Source organism: Macrobrachium nipponense, chromosome 13 (assembly GCF_015104395.2).
Source record: "Macrobrachium nipponense isolate FS-2020 chromosome 13, ASM1510439v2, whole genome shotgun sequence".
In the NCBI taxonomy this organism is placed as follows: Eukaryota; Metazoa; Arthropoda; class Malacostraca; order Decapoda; family Palaemonidae; genus Macrobrachium; species Macrobrachium nipponense.
In genome coordinates, this window is record NC_087206.1 from 1678796 (window position 1) to 1695358 (window position 16563).

At 36.4% G+C, this 16563-nt stretch overlaps 1 protein-coding gene across 1 annotated transcript in view; it reads left to right on the plus strand.

The window, feature by feature from the left end:
• Positions 1-221: 221 nt before the first annotated feature.
• LOC135225595 (alkylglycerol monooxygenase-like) overlaps positions 222-16563 on the plus strand; it is an 18136-nt gene continuing 1794 nt past the window's right edge. The window contains exons 1-7 of the mRNA XM_064264883.1: positions 222-384; positions 6658-6769; positions 7591-7718; positions 12340-12488; positions 13141-13410; positions 13984-14135; positions 16525-16563. The exon at positions 16525-16563 is cut by the window's right edge and continues 213 nt beyond it. Coding sequence (XP_064120953.1) covers positions 377-384; positions 6658-6769; positions 7591-7718; positions 12340-12488; positions 13141-13410; positions 13984-14135; positions 16525-16563 — 858 coding nt within the window. The 5' untranslated portion in view covers positions 222-376. The remainder of the gene's footprint in view (positions 385-6657; positions 6770-7590; positions 7719-12339; positions 12489-13140; positions 13411-13983; positions 14136-16524) is intronic.

Sequence of the window (16563 nt, forward strand, 5' to 3'; positions counted from 1 at the left end):
CTTATCACCAACCAACTTTATCGTCTTTGCTCCATCATCGTTCTTCGAGGTCTAAGATAATTGTCTATCTCTGATTTACTGTAATCATAACTTAATTTCATTATTTAAAATATCTAGAAGTATTTAGATATTGCCCGAGCTTGCTATGTTCCCATCTTTTAGCTCAGATATTAAATTGTCTTGTCATCCGAGTATCCTTTTTATAACGCGTTGCTCGACCTTTCTGGCAACCGCACGGCGAGAGAGTTGCCAATGAGTAAATATTGATAAACCACGCCTGCAAGTAACAGACTGTTTTGAAGTTCGAACCTTCTTTCTTCTAGTCCTTGTTAGCTGTGATAGAGTTAAAACTCCTCGGTTCCCATATATCAGGAAGATGAACAGGTCAGTATTGAGTTTTCAAGCCGATTTTGAGTTAAGTTATGTGTAGTTTTGCTGTGTTTTCGCAAAGAAATAGTAAATGAAGGCTTCCAGTGTTTTAACACGAAGAGGGTAGTTGGAACCGCTAGTGTTTTTATGTCATACTTGTCAGACATAACATAATTTGCTTTGCTTTTGTTTGCAATCGTTCACAGATCTGAAGTACGAGATTTGTATGTACTTTTGTATACATGACTAACTCAAGTGTGTATATGTACTACAGGTATTTTAGAAACGAGGGTAGATAAGTGAATACAAGTTGGTAGGATTTGATGTTATATGTATATATATATATATATATATATATATACTATATATATATATATATATATATATATATTTATATTTATATAATGTGTCTGGTAAGTACAATCCTTCTTCGATGGATGGTCATTGGCACCGAGGACACGAAACATATAAGACTTCTCAAGGACTTCTGAAGGACCTCGATAGGACGCAACAATTAAAGCTCAGATGACGCAGCATATAGTCTTAACTGTGACTCAATGGATAGTTGAGGGCGATGCGTTTTGCCGTTAGAGCAATATCCTGTCTTCGTGAGGACGCATAATATCTGTCTATATCATATCTATCTGCTGTCTATCTATCTATATATATTTTAATATATATATATATATATATATATATGTATAACAGAATCACGAAAGTTAGGAACGTGATAAATCCATAAATAAAGATAAATGCCACGAAGGAAAATAAACGAAGGAGTCTGCGAGATCTTTCGCTGAAAAGCCCTTTACTGAAACAGCTACTGACAAAAATACGAGAAAAGACAATACAAGAAGGTTCGTATAACTGACAGATAGGGATTATAAAAGGATTAGTGCCTAGAATCCGACACACCTGGAAGATAAGAAACCTTCCCAAACAAGCATAAACAAAGGGTGCAATTAAAGGTTTAAGACAATCATCTCAGATACAATCTCCAGACAATTAAAGGATTATAGGTGGACAGCTATACGGAACCTGGTAGACAAAACCATATCACAAAAAACTTGACAGACATACATTACAATAAAAAAAAATTTTAATAACTCTAAGGCAACTGATTTTTATTTAAGTCAGTAATTATATATTTGAGGTCATTCTTAAACATGTTACAGATACAAAAGGTCTAAATGAAAAAGGCCACGACTAACATTGAAAATTACAATGAAAAGTAAGTTGTATTAAAGCAGATTCTAAAAGATTTCGTGATAAGACATCTCTTGACGTGCAATTACTGAACTGTCAATCCAGTTAATTCGGTGGTTGTTTTCACTTAAATGAATAAATAATGCATTAGATTTTGCCCAGTTTTACAGAGTATTTTTTATGCTGGCTTAGCCTTACTTCTAAGACCCTTGCTCGACTGGTCCCAGGTAGAATGAGGGACACCTCCATACATGGAATTTATATATTATGTTGTTGCTTTCTCTGGGGCCATTTTTTTATTAACATTCTTTTTAGTGTGTTATTATAGGAAGAAACAAGGTTGCATTAAAAGCTTTTAACAATGGTTTAATGGTTTCAAATCCGTTAAAATAAGGCAAACTGAGAATGTTCTTAGAATTTTCTTTCTGTGTGTTGTTTTCAGTATAAAACTTTTTGTGGGCTTTATTATAACAAATGTCTAATATATGTGAAGGATAGCATAAATCTTTCCCTATTTTCTTATGTATTCAATTTCTTGATCCAAATATTGTGGACTGACAATTCGTAATGCTCGTAAAAACATAGAGGAAAAAATTGATATTTTTTATAATTAAGATGGTGGCCTGAGAAGAATAGAACATAAGTTAAGTTGTTAGTCGGTTTCCTATAAATACTGAATTTACATTGAAAATGGTTCTCTATGTATCAAAACATCTAAGAAAGGGAGGCAATTGTCTTTTTCTAATTTCTAGAGTAAACTTAATCGATGGTACCTGGTTATTTAATTTAAAGAGTAAATCGTTTACATCAATACCGACAGGAAGAACAGCTAAACAATCATCAAAGTAACGATACCACTTTACAGGAATATGAATGATATTAGGTAAGTAGCGTTTTTCGAAGAATTCCATATACAGGTTTGAGAGCAATGGTGATAAAGGATTTCCCACCATTGGCCATTCCAAAAATTTGTTGATAAAATTCACCATTGAATATAAACTTACAATCACAAATGCACAAACCTCGTGAGTGAAATAATGTGACTTATAGGTAGAGGTAATTCATGATGAGTTAGTTGTATTGCTAAGATATTCTAAAATAGAGTCTAGGGACTTTAGTAAAAAGAGAACATACGTCAAAACTAACGAATCTATCAGTAGGGCAAAGAGGCAATTTTGTATAATTTATCAACTAAATCTAGAGAATTATATATGAGAATCGGAGATGGTTCCAAGTAACGGGGACAGATCTAGTGATATATTTCGAGAGTTTATATGAAATTGAACCAACAGTACTGATAATAGGCCCGCTAGGGTTATTTTCTTTGTGCGTTTTGATAATCCATATAAGTAAGGTAGCGAAGGAGAATTGACTGACAATTTGCCTAGTAGTTCTGTTTTTATCTTTAAGGATACTTTTCACTATGCTATTGAAGTTTTTTATGACTTGATCAAGAGGATTTTTTGTTAGTTTTTTATAAGTCATCATCATCCAGTAGGGCTTGCATACGTGATATGTAGTCAGCTTTATCTAAAATTACTATACTATTTGACTTATCCGCTTTTGTGATGTGGATAGTATTGTCCTTTTTAAGATCGGTCAAACTTTTCTTATAGCGAGCAGGGAAGTTACTTTCATGCTTAACATTGGCAGCTCCGTAAACAATACCTTTAATCATGTCGACATGATTTTGAGGAAGATCACAATATTTTTCAAATTTACTTAGGGATGACCCAATCATTAAAGCCGAAGGTCTACTTGTTGCAAAGAAAGATAAACATATCCAAGCGCACTCACAACATTTTCATTATTTGTTTACTAGATAAGTTAACAACACAATCTTGACGTGCACAATTAGTCCAATCACTGCTATCAATAGATTTTTTAGTTTTCTGTCGAGTTTCCTTTTCAGGGCATCTGTAGTCCTACGTAGTTTTCGTAAATTTCCCGTCGCAGCGAGTCCTTCCAATCAGCGGGATAGAATGATTGAAAGAGATCCTTGTTCTTCCAGTTCCTTGAATTTTTCTTTCTCTTCTTGCTTGGCGGCTGCTATGTGCTGTTTCAACATCATGGCACTATAAGAAAAGTTTGACCGATCTTAAAAAGGACAATACTATCCACATCACAAAAGCGGATAAGTCAAATAGTATAGTAATTTTAGATAAAGCTGACTACATATCACGTATGCAAGCCCTACTGGTGATGATGATGACTTATAAAAAACTAACAAAAAATCCTCTTGATCAAGTCATAAAAAACTTCAATAGCATAGTGAAAAGTATCCTTAAAGATAAAAACAGAACTACTAGGCAAATTGTCAGTCAATTCTCCTTCGCTACCTTACTTATATGGATTAGTCAAAACGCACAAAGAAAATAACCCTATGCGGCCTATTATCAGTACTGTTGGTTCAATTTCATATAAACTCTCGAAATATATCACTAAGATCTTGTCCCCGTTACTTGGAACCATCTCCGATTCTCATATATATAATTCTCTAGATTTAGTTGATAAATTATACAAAATTGCTCTTTGCCCTACTGATAGATTCGTTAGTTTGACGTATGTTCTCTTTTTACTAAAGTCCCTATAGACTCTATTTTAGAATATCTTAGCAATGAACTAACTCAGCATGAATTACCTCTACCTATAAGTCACATTATTTCACTCACGAGTTTGTGCATTTGTGATTGAAGTTTTATATTTTTTCAATGGTGAATTTTATCAACAAATTTTGGCATGGCAATGGGAAATCCTTTATCACCATTGCTCTCAAACCTGTATATGGAATTCTTCGAAAAACGCTACTTACCTAATATCATTCATATTTCCTGTAAAGTGGTATCGTTACGTTGATGATTGTTTAGCTGTTCTTCCTGTCGGTATTGATGTAAATGATTTACTCTTTAAATTAAATAACCAGGTACCATCGATTAAGTTTACTCTAGAATTAGAAAAAGACAATTGCCTCCCTTTCTTAGATGTTGATACATAGAGAACCATTTCAATGTAAATTCAGTATTTATAGGAAACCGACTAACAACTTAACTTATGTTCATTTCTTCTCAGGCCACCATCTTAATATAAAAATATCAATTTTTTCCTCTATGTTTTTACGAGCATTACGAATTGTCAGTCCACAATATTTGGATCAAGAAATGAATACATAAGAAAAATAGGGAAAGATTTATGCTATCCTTCACATATATTAGACATTTGTTATAATAAAGCCCACAAAAAAAGTTTTATTACTGAAAACAACACACAGAAAGAAAATTCTAAGAACATTCTCAGTTTGCCTTATTTTAACGGATTGAAACCATTAAACCATTGTTAAAAGCTTTTAATGTCAACCTTGTTTCTTCTATAATAACACACTAAAAAGAATGTAAAAAATAAAAAAGGCCCCAGAGAAAGCAACAACATAATATATAAAAATTCCATGTATGATTGTCCCTCATTCTACCTGGGACAGTCGAGCAAGGGCTTAGAAGTAAGGCTAAGCCAGCATAAATACTCTGTAAAAACTGGGCAAAAAATCTAATGCAGTTATTTATTCATTTAAGTGAAAACAACCACCGAATTAACTGGATTGACAGTTCAGTAATTGCACGGTCAAGAGATGTCTTATCACGAAATCTTTTCGAATAATCTGCTTTAATACAACTTACTTTTCATTGTAATTTCAATGTTAGTCGTGGCCTTTTTCTTTTTTATTTAGACCCTTGTATCTGTAACATGTTTAAGAATGACCTCAAATATATATTAACTGACTTAAATAAAAAATCAGTTGCCTTAGAGTTATTAAAAATTTTTTTTATTGTAATGTATGTCTGTCATTTTTTGTGAATATGGTTTTGTCTACCAGGTTCCGTATAGCTGTCACCTATAATCCTTTAATTGTCTGGAGATTGTATCTGAGATGATTGTCTTAAACCTTTAATTGACACCCTTTGTTTATGCTTGTTTGGGGAAGGTTTCTTATCTTCCAGGTGTGTCGGATTCTAGGCCACTAATCCTTTTATAATCCCTATCTGTCAGTTATACGAACCTTCTTGTATTGTCTTTTCTCGTATTTTTGTCAGTAGCTGCTTCAGTAAAGGGCTTTTCAGCCGAAAGATCTCGCAGACTCCTTCGTTTATTTTTCCTTCGTGGCATTTATCTTTATTTATATAATATATATATATATATATATATATATATATATATATATATATATATATGCTTCGAACTTTGTTAAGTGTTTCCATTTGCAATCCTCCTTAAAAAAGAATTTAGAAAGAGTTAAAAAAATTCAATAGTTTTGATATATACTGTGCAATATATACCATCGTAAGACAATGTATGAAAATGTTTTAAAAATTCAGAAGTATTATTATTATTATTATTATTATTATTATTATTATTAGTTATTATGATTATTATTATTATTATTATTATTATTGTTGTTGTTGTTGTTGTTGTTGTTGTTGTTCTAAATGCTCCACAATAATAAAGAGTGTTAAGAGTCCGTGTATAATTTCAGTCCAAATGAACAATTAGTTACAACATGTTGTAACTAATTGTTCATTTGGACTGTAGATGAACCCAGGGAAGGGTTCGAAAGCTTTTTGTAAAGTTTAAAAAATTACACACTGACTCTTAACACTTTTTATTATTGTGGATCCTTTAGAACATTATATATATTCTCGTGATAGAGAGTTTATCCTTATTATTATTTATTTATTTTTTATTATTATTATTATTATTTATTATTATTATTATATTATTATTATTATTATTATTATTATTATTATATTATTATTATTAATTATTATTATTATTATTATTATTATTATTATTATTATTATTATTGTATGCTAGAAGTAAACCTTCTTTTAAACATTTTTATTCAAAGTAATTGCTGCCTCAGCTGCGTTAATTTTATCAAAGTTCTTCAAAAAAATAGAGAAGTAATTACCTTTAAAAAGAGATTATCATCCTATTATTATTATTATTATTATTATTATTATTATTATTATTATTATTATTATTATTATTATTATTATTATTATTATTATTATTATTATTATTTCTTTCAAGGACGATTGACCTCACGAAAATTCCCGAGCACCTGGGCCAGTTCTTCTACGTCATCAGCCCGAATAAGACCACTTTTGAGTACGAGCACCAGATTCCGAACTACGTCAACGATGCAAGTATTTCATTTGTCCTTCCTGCCCTCAGTGCAGCCCACTGGGCACACTGTAGGCATTGCTAAAGGTTTTTTTTGCAGAGTCCCTTCGGCCCCTATCTGCAGCCCCTTTCATTCATTTAATGTACCTCCTTTCGTATTATCTTTCTCCCATCTTGCTGTCCATCCTCTCTAACAATTGGTTCAAAAGCTTTTCCTCCAGTTACACTTCTCAAACCTTTTACTGTCATTGTCCGTTTCAACGCTGATTGACCTCATTGGCCTATATTCAGTTTAAAAATGTTATTTTTTTTCCTCTTAGTGCTTTGTCACCAACTTCTCACACACAAATTGCAAACCGGTTTAAAACAACCACAGGGCTTCATAAATTATTTTCTGCCATTTTCCAAACCTCTTGTCTCCAAAGGTTCAATCTCAACTCACATGTTGGCAATTTGTGTGCGATAAGTTGGCAAATTGTATCTGATATGTTCCACTGTAGGGTGCATTGAGTACAAGTTGATGACTTATTAGTAGCTTTCGATTAAAAATAATTTGCTGAAGCTTGTCTCTCCTGACTGGCTTGTTTCCAACATGTTTCCAACTTGTATTTAACTTGTTCATGATATCTATGTGATAAGTTGGCAACATGTTTCTGACGTGCTTTACTGTAGTGTTCATTGAATACAAGCGAACGGCTTACCGGTAGCTTACGATTATACATCATTCCCCAAAGCTATTTTCTCCACACAGTCATCGACTTATTTTCAACTTGTCTATGATATGTGCGTGATAAGTTGGCAAAATGTGTCTGACATGTTTTGCATGTATTTCTGTTCCAGGTTGTTTATTTGTTTGTACTCTTCATGGTACTGGAAGCCGTCGTTGCTAAGGCCAAGGGCAAAAAGGTACACAGACTGAACGATGGGCTGACCTCCTACGGGCATGGCCTTGTTTATGAGACTTGCAAGTAAGTCCTATTTTAATCAATCACACACACACACACAAACAATGCCCATCTTTTGTGTTCCATTCACGAAAAATAAACAACAACAAGATATTCTAAAAATTGTTTTCGAGTTGAGGACCCATTTTTATCTATCAGTGCCCCTGAATAGATATCACTTGATAAAGATTATCGTCATATCTTTTAAGCTTATCATCTCCACGACAGTGAACCTTCGATACTGCCATATTATCTTTAATTTTTGTGACTTTTTTCCTGCATTTCATATATGTTCGTTGATGTAATTATTATTATTATTATTATTATTATTTTTTTTTTTTTTTGCTCTATCACAGTCCTCCAATTCGGGACTGGGTGGTATATGAGTGTTGGGGTTTCCGGGTTGCATCCTGCCTCCTTAGGAGTCCATCACTTTTCTTACTATGTGTGCCGTTTCTAGGATGACACTCTTCTACATGAGTCCTGGAGCTACTTCAGCCTCTAGTTTTTCTAGATTCCTTTTCAGGGATCTTGGGATCGTGCCTAGTGCTCCTATGATTATGGGTACGATTTCCACTGGCATATCCCATATCTTTCTTATTTCTATTTTCAGATCTTGATACTTATCCATTTTTTCCCTCTCTTTCTCTTCAACTCTGGTGTCCATGGTATTGCGACATCAATGAGTGATACTTTCTTCTTGACTTTGTCAATCAACGTACGTCTTGGTCTGTTTGCACGTATCACCCTATCCGTTTCTGATACCATAGTCCCAGAGGATCTTTTGCCGGCCTGATCGTTTTCTATCACTCCTTCAGGTTGGTGCTCGTACCACTATTACTGCAAGGTAGCTGATGTTTCTTGCACAGGCTCCAGTGGTTTAGGGACTTTTGCTACTGAATCATGCCTCTTTTTGTACTGGTTGCTGCTGCAAGTGCCGGGCATTCACTTGCTATGTGGTTTATGGTCTCATTTTTTCGTATTGCACTTCCTACATATGGGAGAGATGTTATTTCCGTCTATCGTTCTTGAACATACCCTGGTTCTTAGGGCCTGATCTTGTGGCCGCTGTTATCCATTCCTTCAGTTTCCTTCTTTAGCTCTCCCTCTGTAGCCATTGCCAATTGTCATCGCTGGCTAGTTCTTTAGTCTGTCTCATGTATTGTCCGTGCATTGGTTTGTTGTGCCAGTCCTCTGTTCTGTCTGCATTTCTCCTGTCTCTGTATATTTCTGGGTCTTCGTCTACTTTTATTAGTCCTTCTTCCCATGCACTCTTTAGCCACTCGTCTTCACTGGTTTTCAGATATTTGCCCCAGTGCTCTGTTCTCGAGTTTACGCAGTCCTCTATACTTAGTATTCCTCTCCCTCCTTCCTTTACCGTGTTATGTATAGTCTGTCCGTATTTGCTCTTGGGTGTAGTGTATTGTCATATGTTTCCTGGTTTTCTGATCTATGCTGCGGAGTTCTGCTTCGTCCATTCCACTATTCCTGCGCTGTATCTGATTACTGGCACTGCCCATGTGTTTATGGCGTTTATCATATTTCCGGCGTTGGAGTTTTGACTTGAGTATCGCCTTGAGTCTCTGCATATATTCTTTCCTGATCGTGTCCTTCATCTGGTTGGTGTTTTATATACCCCTCCTTCCATTATTCCCAGGTATTTGTTATCCTGTCTCATCTATGTGTTTTATGTTGCTCCCATCTGGTAGCTTTATCCCTTCAGTTCTCGTTACTTTGCCTTTTTGTATGTTGACTAAGGCGCATTTTTCTATTCCAAACTCCATCCTGATGTCCCCAGATACAATCCTTACAGTCTGGATTAGGGTATCTATTTCCTTGATGCTCTTACCATACAGCTTGATGTCGTCCATGAACATCAGATGGTTGATTCTGTTGCCTCTTTTCTTGAGTTGGTACCCGGCATCCATCTTCTGTATTAGTAACTTTTGTCATGGGAATCATGGCCACTACGAAGAGTAGTAGGACAGTGAGTCGCCCTGGAAGATCCCTCTCCTGATATTAACCTCTGCTAGTCTTATTCCAGAGCTTGTAAGTATTGTATTCCAGTTGCGCATTGTATTTTGAGGAAGCTGATGGTGTTTTATTATTATTATTATTGATTATTATTATTATTATTATTATATTATTATTATTATTATTATTATTATTATGATCGTTATTAAAAATCCTCATAGCAGCACGAGTCTTCAAATGGAGAAGCAATTCCACAGTTATGTAAATGTACATATATTTAAATTTAAAAACAGCAAGGATAGCTTTCGGGAATCTGTTCGGTTCCCCTTATCAAGATTCCCGAAAGCTATTCTTGCTGTTTTTGAATTTAAATATATGTACGTTTTACATATCTGTGGATTTGCTTCTCCATTATTATTATTATTATTATTATTATTATTATTATTATTATTATTATTATATTATTATTATTATTATTATTATTATTATTATTCGGACGATGAAGCCTATTCATATGGAACAAGCTCACCAAAGGGGCCACTGACATGAAATTCTTGAAGCTTACAAAGAATATTAAGGTGTTCCTTAGGAAGAAGTAAGACGAGGCAAAGGGAAATAGTACAAAAATGAGAGATCCTACTTAAAACATAAATTAATTAATTAAAAAAATACACAAAACGAAATAAATGCAAGGAGAATTGTATTATGGTATTAATGTATTTCACCTTCGCTCGAATGTACGAGGTTCCAATAATTTGACATCCTCGTGGAGGCTGTTTCAAGGTATATAGAATTCCTATATACTTTGGACTGTTCAACAGGACCCCTGTAACTGAGAAGTTGGACAGCTAGACACATTGCCTGTTAAGAGTATAGTGTGACTGAATGATAAGTCTCTCGTAAGGAAGCCTTCCAAATACTTTAATCAAACGTCTTATTAACCGTCGATATTTTTATGAAGTTCAAAGTGATATTCCCAATCTGAAAACTGGAACCTTTAAAATATATATATATATAGTATATATATATATATATATATATATATATATATAATGTATATATATTATAACTGTGGATTTGTATCCCCAATAATAATAATAATAATAATAATAATAATAATAATAATAATAATAATAATAATAATAATAATAATAATAATAAAATACAAGAGATGAAGGACACGATCAGGAAAGAATATATGCAGAGACTCAAGGCGATAACTCAAGTCAAAACTCAACGCCGGAAATATGATAAAAGCCATAAACACATGGGCAGTGCAGTAATCAGATACAGCGCAGGAATAGTGGAATGGACGAAGGCAGAACTCCGCAGCATAGATCAGAAAACCAGGAAACATAGACAATACACAAAGCACTACACACCCAAGAGCAAATACGGACAGACTATACATAACACGAAAGGAAGGAGGGAGAGGACTACTAAGTATAGAGGACTGCGTAAACATCGAAAACAGAGCACTGGGGCAATATCTGAAAACCAGTGAAGACGAGTGGCTAAAGAGTGCATGGGAAGAAGGACTAATAAAAGTAGACGAAGACCCAGAAATATACAGAGACAGGAGAATGACAGACAGAACAGAGGACTGGCACAACAAACCAATGCACGGTCAATACATGAGACAGACTAAAGAACTAGCCAGCGATGACACATGGCAATGGCTACAGAGGGGAGAGCTAAAGAAGGAAACTGAAGGAATGATAACAGCGGCACAAGATCAGGCCCTAAGAACCAGATATGTTCAAAGAACGATAGACGGAAACAAGATCTCTCCCATATGTAGGAAGTGCAATACGAAAAATGAGACCATAAACCACATAGCAAGCGAATGCCCGGCACTTGCACAGAACCAGTACAAAAAGAGGCATGATTCAGTGGCAAAAGCCCTCCACTGGAGCCTGTGCAAGAAACATCAGCTACCTTGCAGTAATAAGTGGTACGAGCACCAACCAGAGGGAGTGATAGAAACGATCAGGCAAAGATCCTCTGGGACTATGGTATCAGAACAGATAGGGTGATACGTGCAAACAGACCAGACGTGACGTTGATTGACAAAGTCAAGAAGAAAGTATCACTCATTGATGTCGCAATACCATGGGACACCAGAGTTGAAGAGAAAGAGAGGGAAAAAATGGATAAGTATCAAGATCTGAAAATAGAAATAAGAAGAATATGGGATATGCCAGTGGAAATCGTACCCATAATCATAGGAGCACTAGGCACGATCCCAAGATCCCTGGAAAGGAATCTAGAAAAACTAGAGGCTGAAGTAGCTCCAGGACTCATGCAGAAAAGTGTGATCCTAGAAACGGCGCACATAGTAAGAAAAGTGATGGACTCCTAAGGAGACAGGATGCAACCCGGAACCCCACACTATAAATACCACCCAGTCGAATTGGAGGACTGTGATAGAGCAAAAAAAAAAAAAAAAAAAAAAAAAAAAAAAAAAAAAACCCAAAAAAAAAAAAAAAAAAAAAAAAAAAAAAAAAAATAATAATAATATTGCCAATTTATTTTGAAATTTTAGAATCATGTGATAGCTGACATTACATTACCATATGATACATGGCATTACATTATTATTATTATTATTATTATTATCATTATTATTATTATTACCAGAGTCATTTACTTTCTTTCAATAACCAAACAGGCTGTTTACCCGAGGGTTCGAACTCGTAGGCTACACCTGGCTGTACGAGCGACGTTTCATTGACCTTGACTGGTCGTCTCCGCTGACCTGGTGGGCGGCGGCGATAGGGGTCGACTTCGCCTATTACTGGACCCATCGGCTCACGCACGGTAAGGTCTGTCTTGCCACATGGATTCTAAAAGGGTACCTACCATCTTTCCCCTTTCGCAAATCGTTGAAGGATGAGGCTGCAGGCCATCACACACATTCTCTTCGACCTTCGCTTCGAGGAGAGTAGGCCTATAGGCTTATTCTTTCCAGCAAAAAAGCTTTCAGCAGCGGAAACGCCTGTCTTAAGGTTCCTCTCCAGTCCTGATTGACCTATAGGCCTATCTCCTCTCTTAGCTTTCATTACCTTCCTAAGTTTCCACATATAGGCCTTCTTGATTAATTTGATAGGCTTACCTCCTTCCATGGCTCCAAATACATCTCTTTTTGGCGAGACTGCTACTCCTCTCTCTCTCCCGTGTTGATTATTTGATCTCTAGGCCTACCTCCTTCCATGTTTTTAATTTTCTTTCCAGCTTTCCCCTCCCCCTTTTAGGCCTACTTAATTTTTGTAAGCCTACTACTGTGCTAAGCTGCTTTGGCTCCAATCGATTTCATTTGCTGTCAGCGAAAATCGGCAAGTGTTTGGTCCCCATGGCCTGTTTTTCCCCGATTCCTTGGCTCTGTTTTCCCCGACTTCTTGAATTTTTATACTAATTTCATGACCTGTTTTACTCCAATTCCTTGACCTGTTTTTCCCTCTTTCCTCGACAGAAGTGAATCTGATCTGGGCGACTCACCAGGTCCACCACTCATCCGAGGATTACAACCTGACCACTGCCATCCGCCAATCGATGTTCCAGAGGCTCTTCGCCGTCGGGATGCACCAGCCCTTGGCCCTGCTGGGTGTGCCCCTTCCAGCCGTCATCGTCCACATGCACTTCAACCTCCTCTTCCAGTTCTGGATCCACACTGAAGTGGTGGACAACTGCGGCCCGCTGGAATGGGTCTTCAACACGCCCTCGCATCACAGGGTTCATCACGGTGGGTTTTTTTGTTTGCTTGGCTCTCTCTCTCTCTCTCTCTCTCTCTCTCTCTCTCTCTCTCATGATGCCAGATTTAGTAGCAATAAATCAATCTCTTTCTCACTCTCTTTTTTCCCTTTTCTCTCTCTCTCTCCGTTCTTTCTAGCTCTCTTTCGACCCTCAACCGCTATTTTTCTCCTTTTTAGTTCTTTTATGTTTTTCTTTGCAAGTTTGGATGTACTTGTGACTCACTCTCACTCTCTCTGTCTCTGTCTCAGCCTTGTTCAGCTGTCTATTGATTTTTTTTTTATCTCTGGAACTTTGATAAACTAAGCGTTCTTTTACATCGATGTAGTGGACATTGGTCCAATGAAAAAAACCAAACGGTCTTTATAACCTCGTCTTACTCAATCCATTCTAAATACCTTGACCATAACTAGAGCAAAAGAATATACCTTGGAAAATAAATGACAAGAACAACTAGGTTTTAAGAACAATCAAATGCTCCTCACAAGATCAGACTATAAAATCCATGGAAGAGAAAAAGACACACCTAGCCCAACAAATCCTCCAGTTTCCCGATTCTCTACAGGTGCCAACAAGTGGTGCCTAGACAAGAACTACGCTGGCGTCCTGATCATCTGGGACCGCCTTTTCGGCACTTTTGAGCCCGAGAAAAAGGACGAGAAGATCGTCTACGGACTGGTGTCCCAACCTCAATCCAACAACGTCATGTGGCTTCAGGTAAGGCGGGTGATATTGTAAGTATCATAAAATTTCAGGAGGTCAAGCGGAGTACTGCTGGGTGGGGTGCTTTCGCCCATTCAAAAACTTAGTGAAAAGATTGAGTTGAATTGTTGATATTGTTGATCTATTGAACTTTTAGGCTGTCAAGCTGAGTGGTGCTGGGTGGGGGGCGTTTCCAGCCATTTAGAAACTAATGCAATGAAAAGATGGAGTTGGGGTGGGTGCCTGGTTGGGCAGCAAGATCTTAAATTAAGAGATCCAGAAAATGAAGGTGATGGAGTGCCCTACAGTGATCTAAAGGTAGGAATGGGAGAAAACCCCCACAGTTGGACCAAGAAGTAACAGTTAAAGGTGTTGCAAAGCAAGATTGAAGACAGAAAATGGATAAACACTGGATGCAACCAATTGGGGCTGAGTGGTAGAGAGCATACCTCTCATTTAATAAGTCCTAGGTTACTTTAGACCTACTGACCATTTACTAGGTCTCTACGTTAATGTAGGCCTACTGACCATTTACTAGGTCCCTAGGTTACTTTAGGTCCACTGACCGTTTATTAGGTCTCTAGGTTACTTTAGGCCAACTGACCATTTACTAGGTCTTTACGTTACTGTAGGCCTACTGACCACCTTGGAACTAACAGTTGCATTCCTAAATAGTGATATACCATAATGCTGTACCCTTTTGTTGCCATCCCTTGCAAAAAAAGGAAAGTAGCTCGAGGTCATCTTTTAGTTTATACATAAATCTATTGATAATCATGAGTAATTGCCTGTAGATCTGCATAATACCAGCGTGTCTAGCAAAGATAGTAAGTCTGACCTAATATGCTGAATCAGAAAATCTTACCAAAATATTCTAAACTTCCATTTTTTTTATATTTCTATAGCAATAATAAGATCCCCCTTTATCTGGTCTATCCAGATGATATCAAGGAGCGCTGGATAATCTTGGGATAATCTCTTTTCCAGCTGTCTCTCAAAGCAAAAGTAAGATCATGTTAAGTGCCATATTATCTCGGGTGATCTAATGTCATCATCCTCTTCATGAATTAAGAACTCCACAGGAATGATGACAGTTTTTGATGGCGGGAATGAATTGTTAAGTCCTGTCCACACGAGCGGGCCTGATTGGCGTGCTCTGGGGTTGACGGGCAAATTCTGGCGGGCTTACCCGTGAATGTTGTTCACACGGGTGAGGCGATGGAGAGGTGGCCGTGCACGATGATGACAGTAGTGTGTTCAGTGTGGTACGATAAACATGGTGCCTACTGCAAAGAAGAAGATATTGTGTAGCATGATAATTGCTTTCTGTGTGATGAAAAAGAGGAAAAAAAGAAGAGAATATGGTGCAAAGAATGGCTCAGTAAAAGAAATGTATAAGGTTAACGTACGTCTGCCAGGGTCGAAGCTGAAGCTACAAGACCCATCGAGCAATTTGACGGTTTGCCCGTCAAGTGTGCCCATTAGAGGGGAGGTCCGCCGATCAGGCCCGGTCGTGTGGACAGGCCTTAAAACATGAACACTTGTCAACAACTTACCATATATATATATCACAAATAGGCTGGAACATAAACACATATCGGAGACTTATCACATGCATATAACAAACAAGTTAAAAACATAAACACATGTTGGCAACTTATAACATACATATAACAAAAAGTTTGAAAATATAAATGCGTGTTGGCAACTTATTGCATACATATAATGAACAGGTTAAAAATATAAACTTGTTGGCAGCTTATTATATACTTATCCCAAACAGGTTGAAATCATAAACATGTTGGCAACTTATCACATGTAAATTACAAATGGTTGGCAATTAAACTTCATGCAACTTATTGCATACATAAATTACAAACAGGTTGGAAACATAAACACATGTTGGCAACTTATTGCATACATATAACAAACAGGTTAGAATCATAAACATATGTTGGTGACTTATGCACAATACAAAAAGGTTTGAAAATAAACAGTTGGCTTATATATAAATATCCCAAACAGGTTGAAAACAAACACATGTTGGCAGCTTATTGTATACATATCCCAAACATGTTGAAAACAAACACATATTGGCGGCATATTATATACATATATATCCCAGACATGTTGGAAACATAAACACATGTTGGCACTTATTGCATACATATCTCAAACAGGTTTGAAACATGAACATGTTGGCAACTTATTGCAGACATATCACAAACAGGTTGAAAACATAAACATGTTGGCAACTTATCACATACGCTGTCTCCTAGTTCCACCTTGGGTTAACAGTCTAAAGTTTCATGAACCAATCTAGACTGTAAGATTAATGGAACATTTTATAGAGCTTCTTCAAACACTGGAGTAATAAACCTACCTTCGCTCTGCTCTTCCTCAGTTCTTCTACTTCAGAGAAGTCTTCAATAAGGCCAGGAGC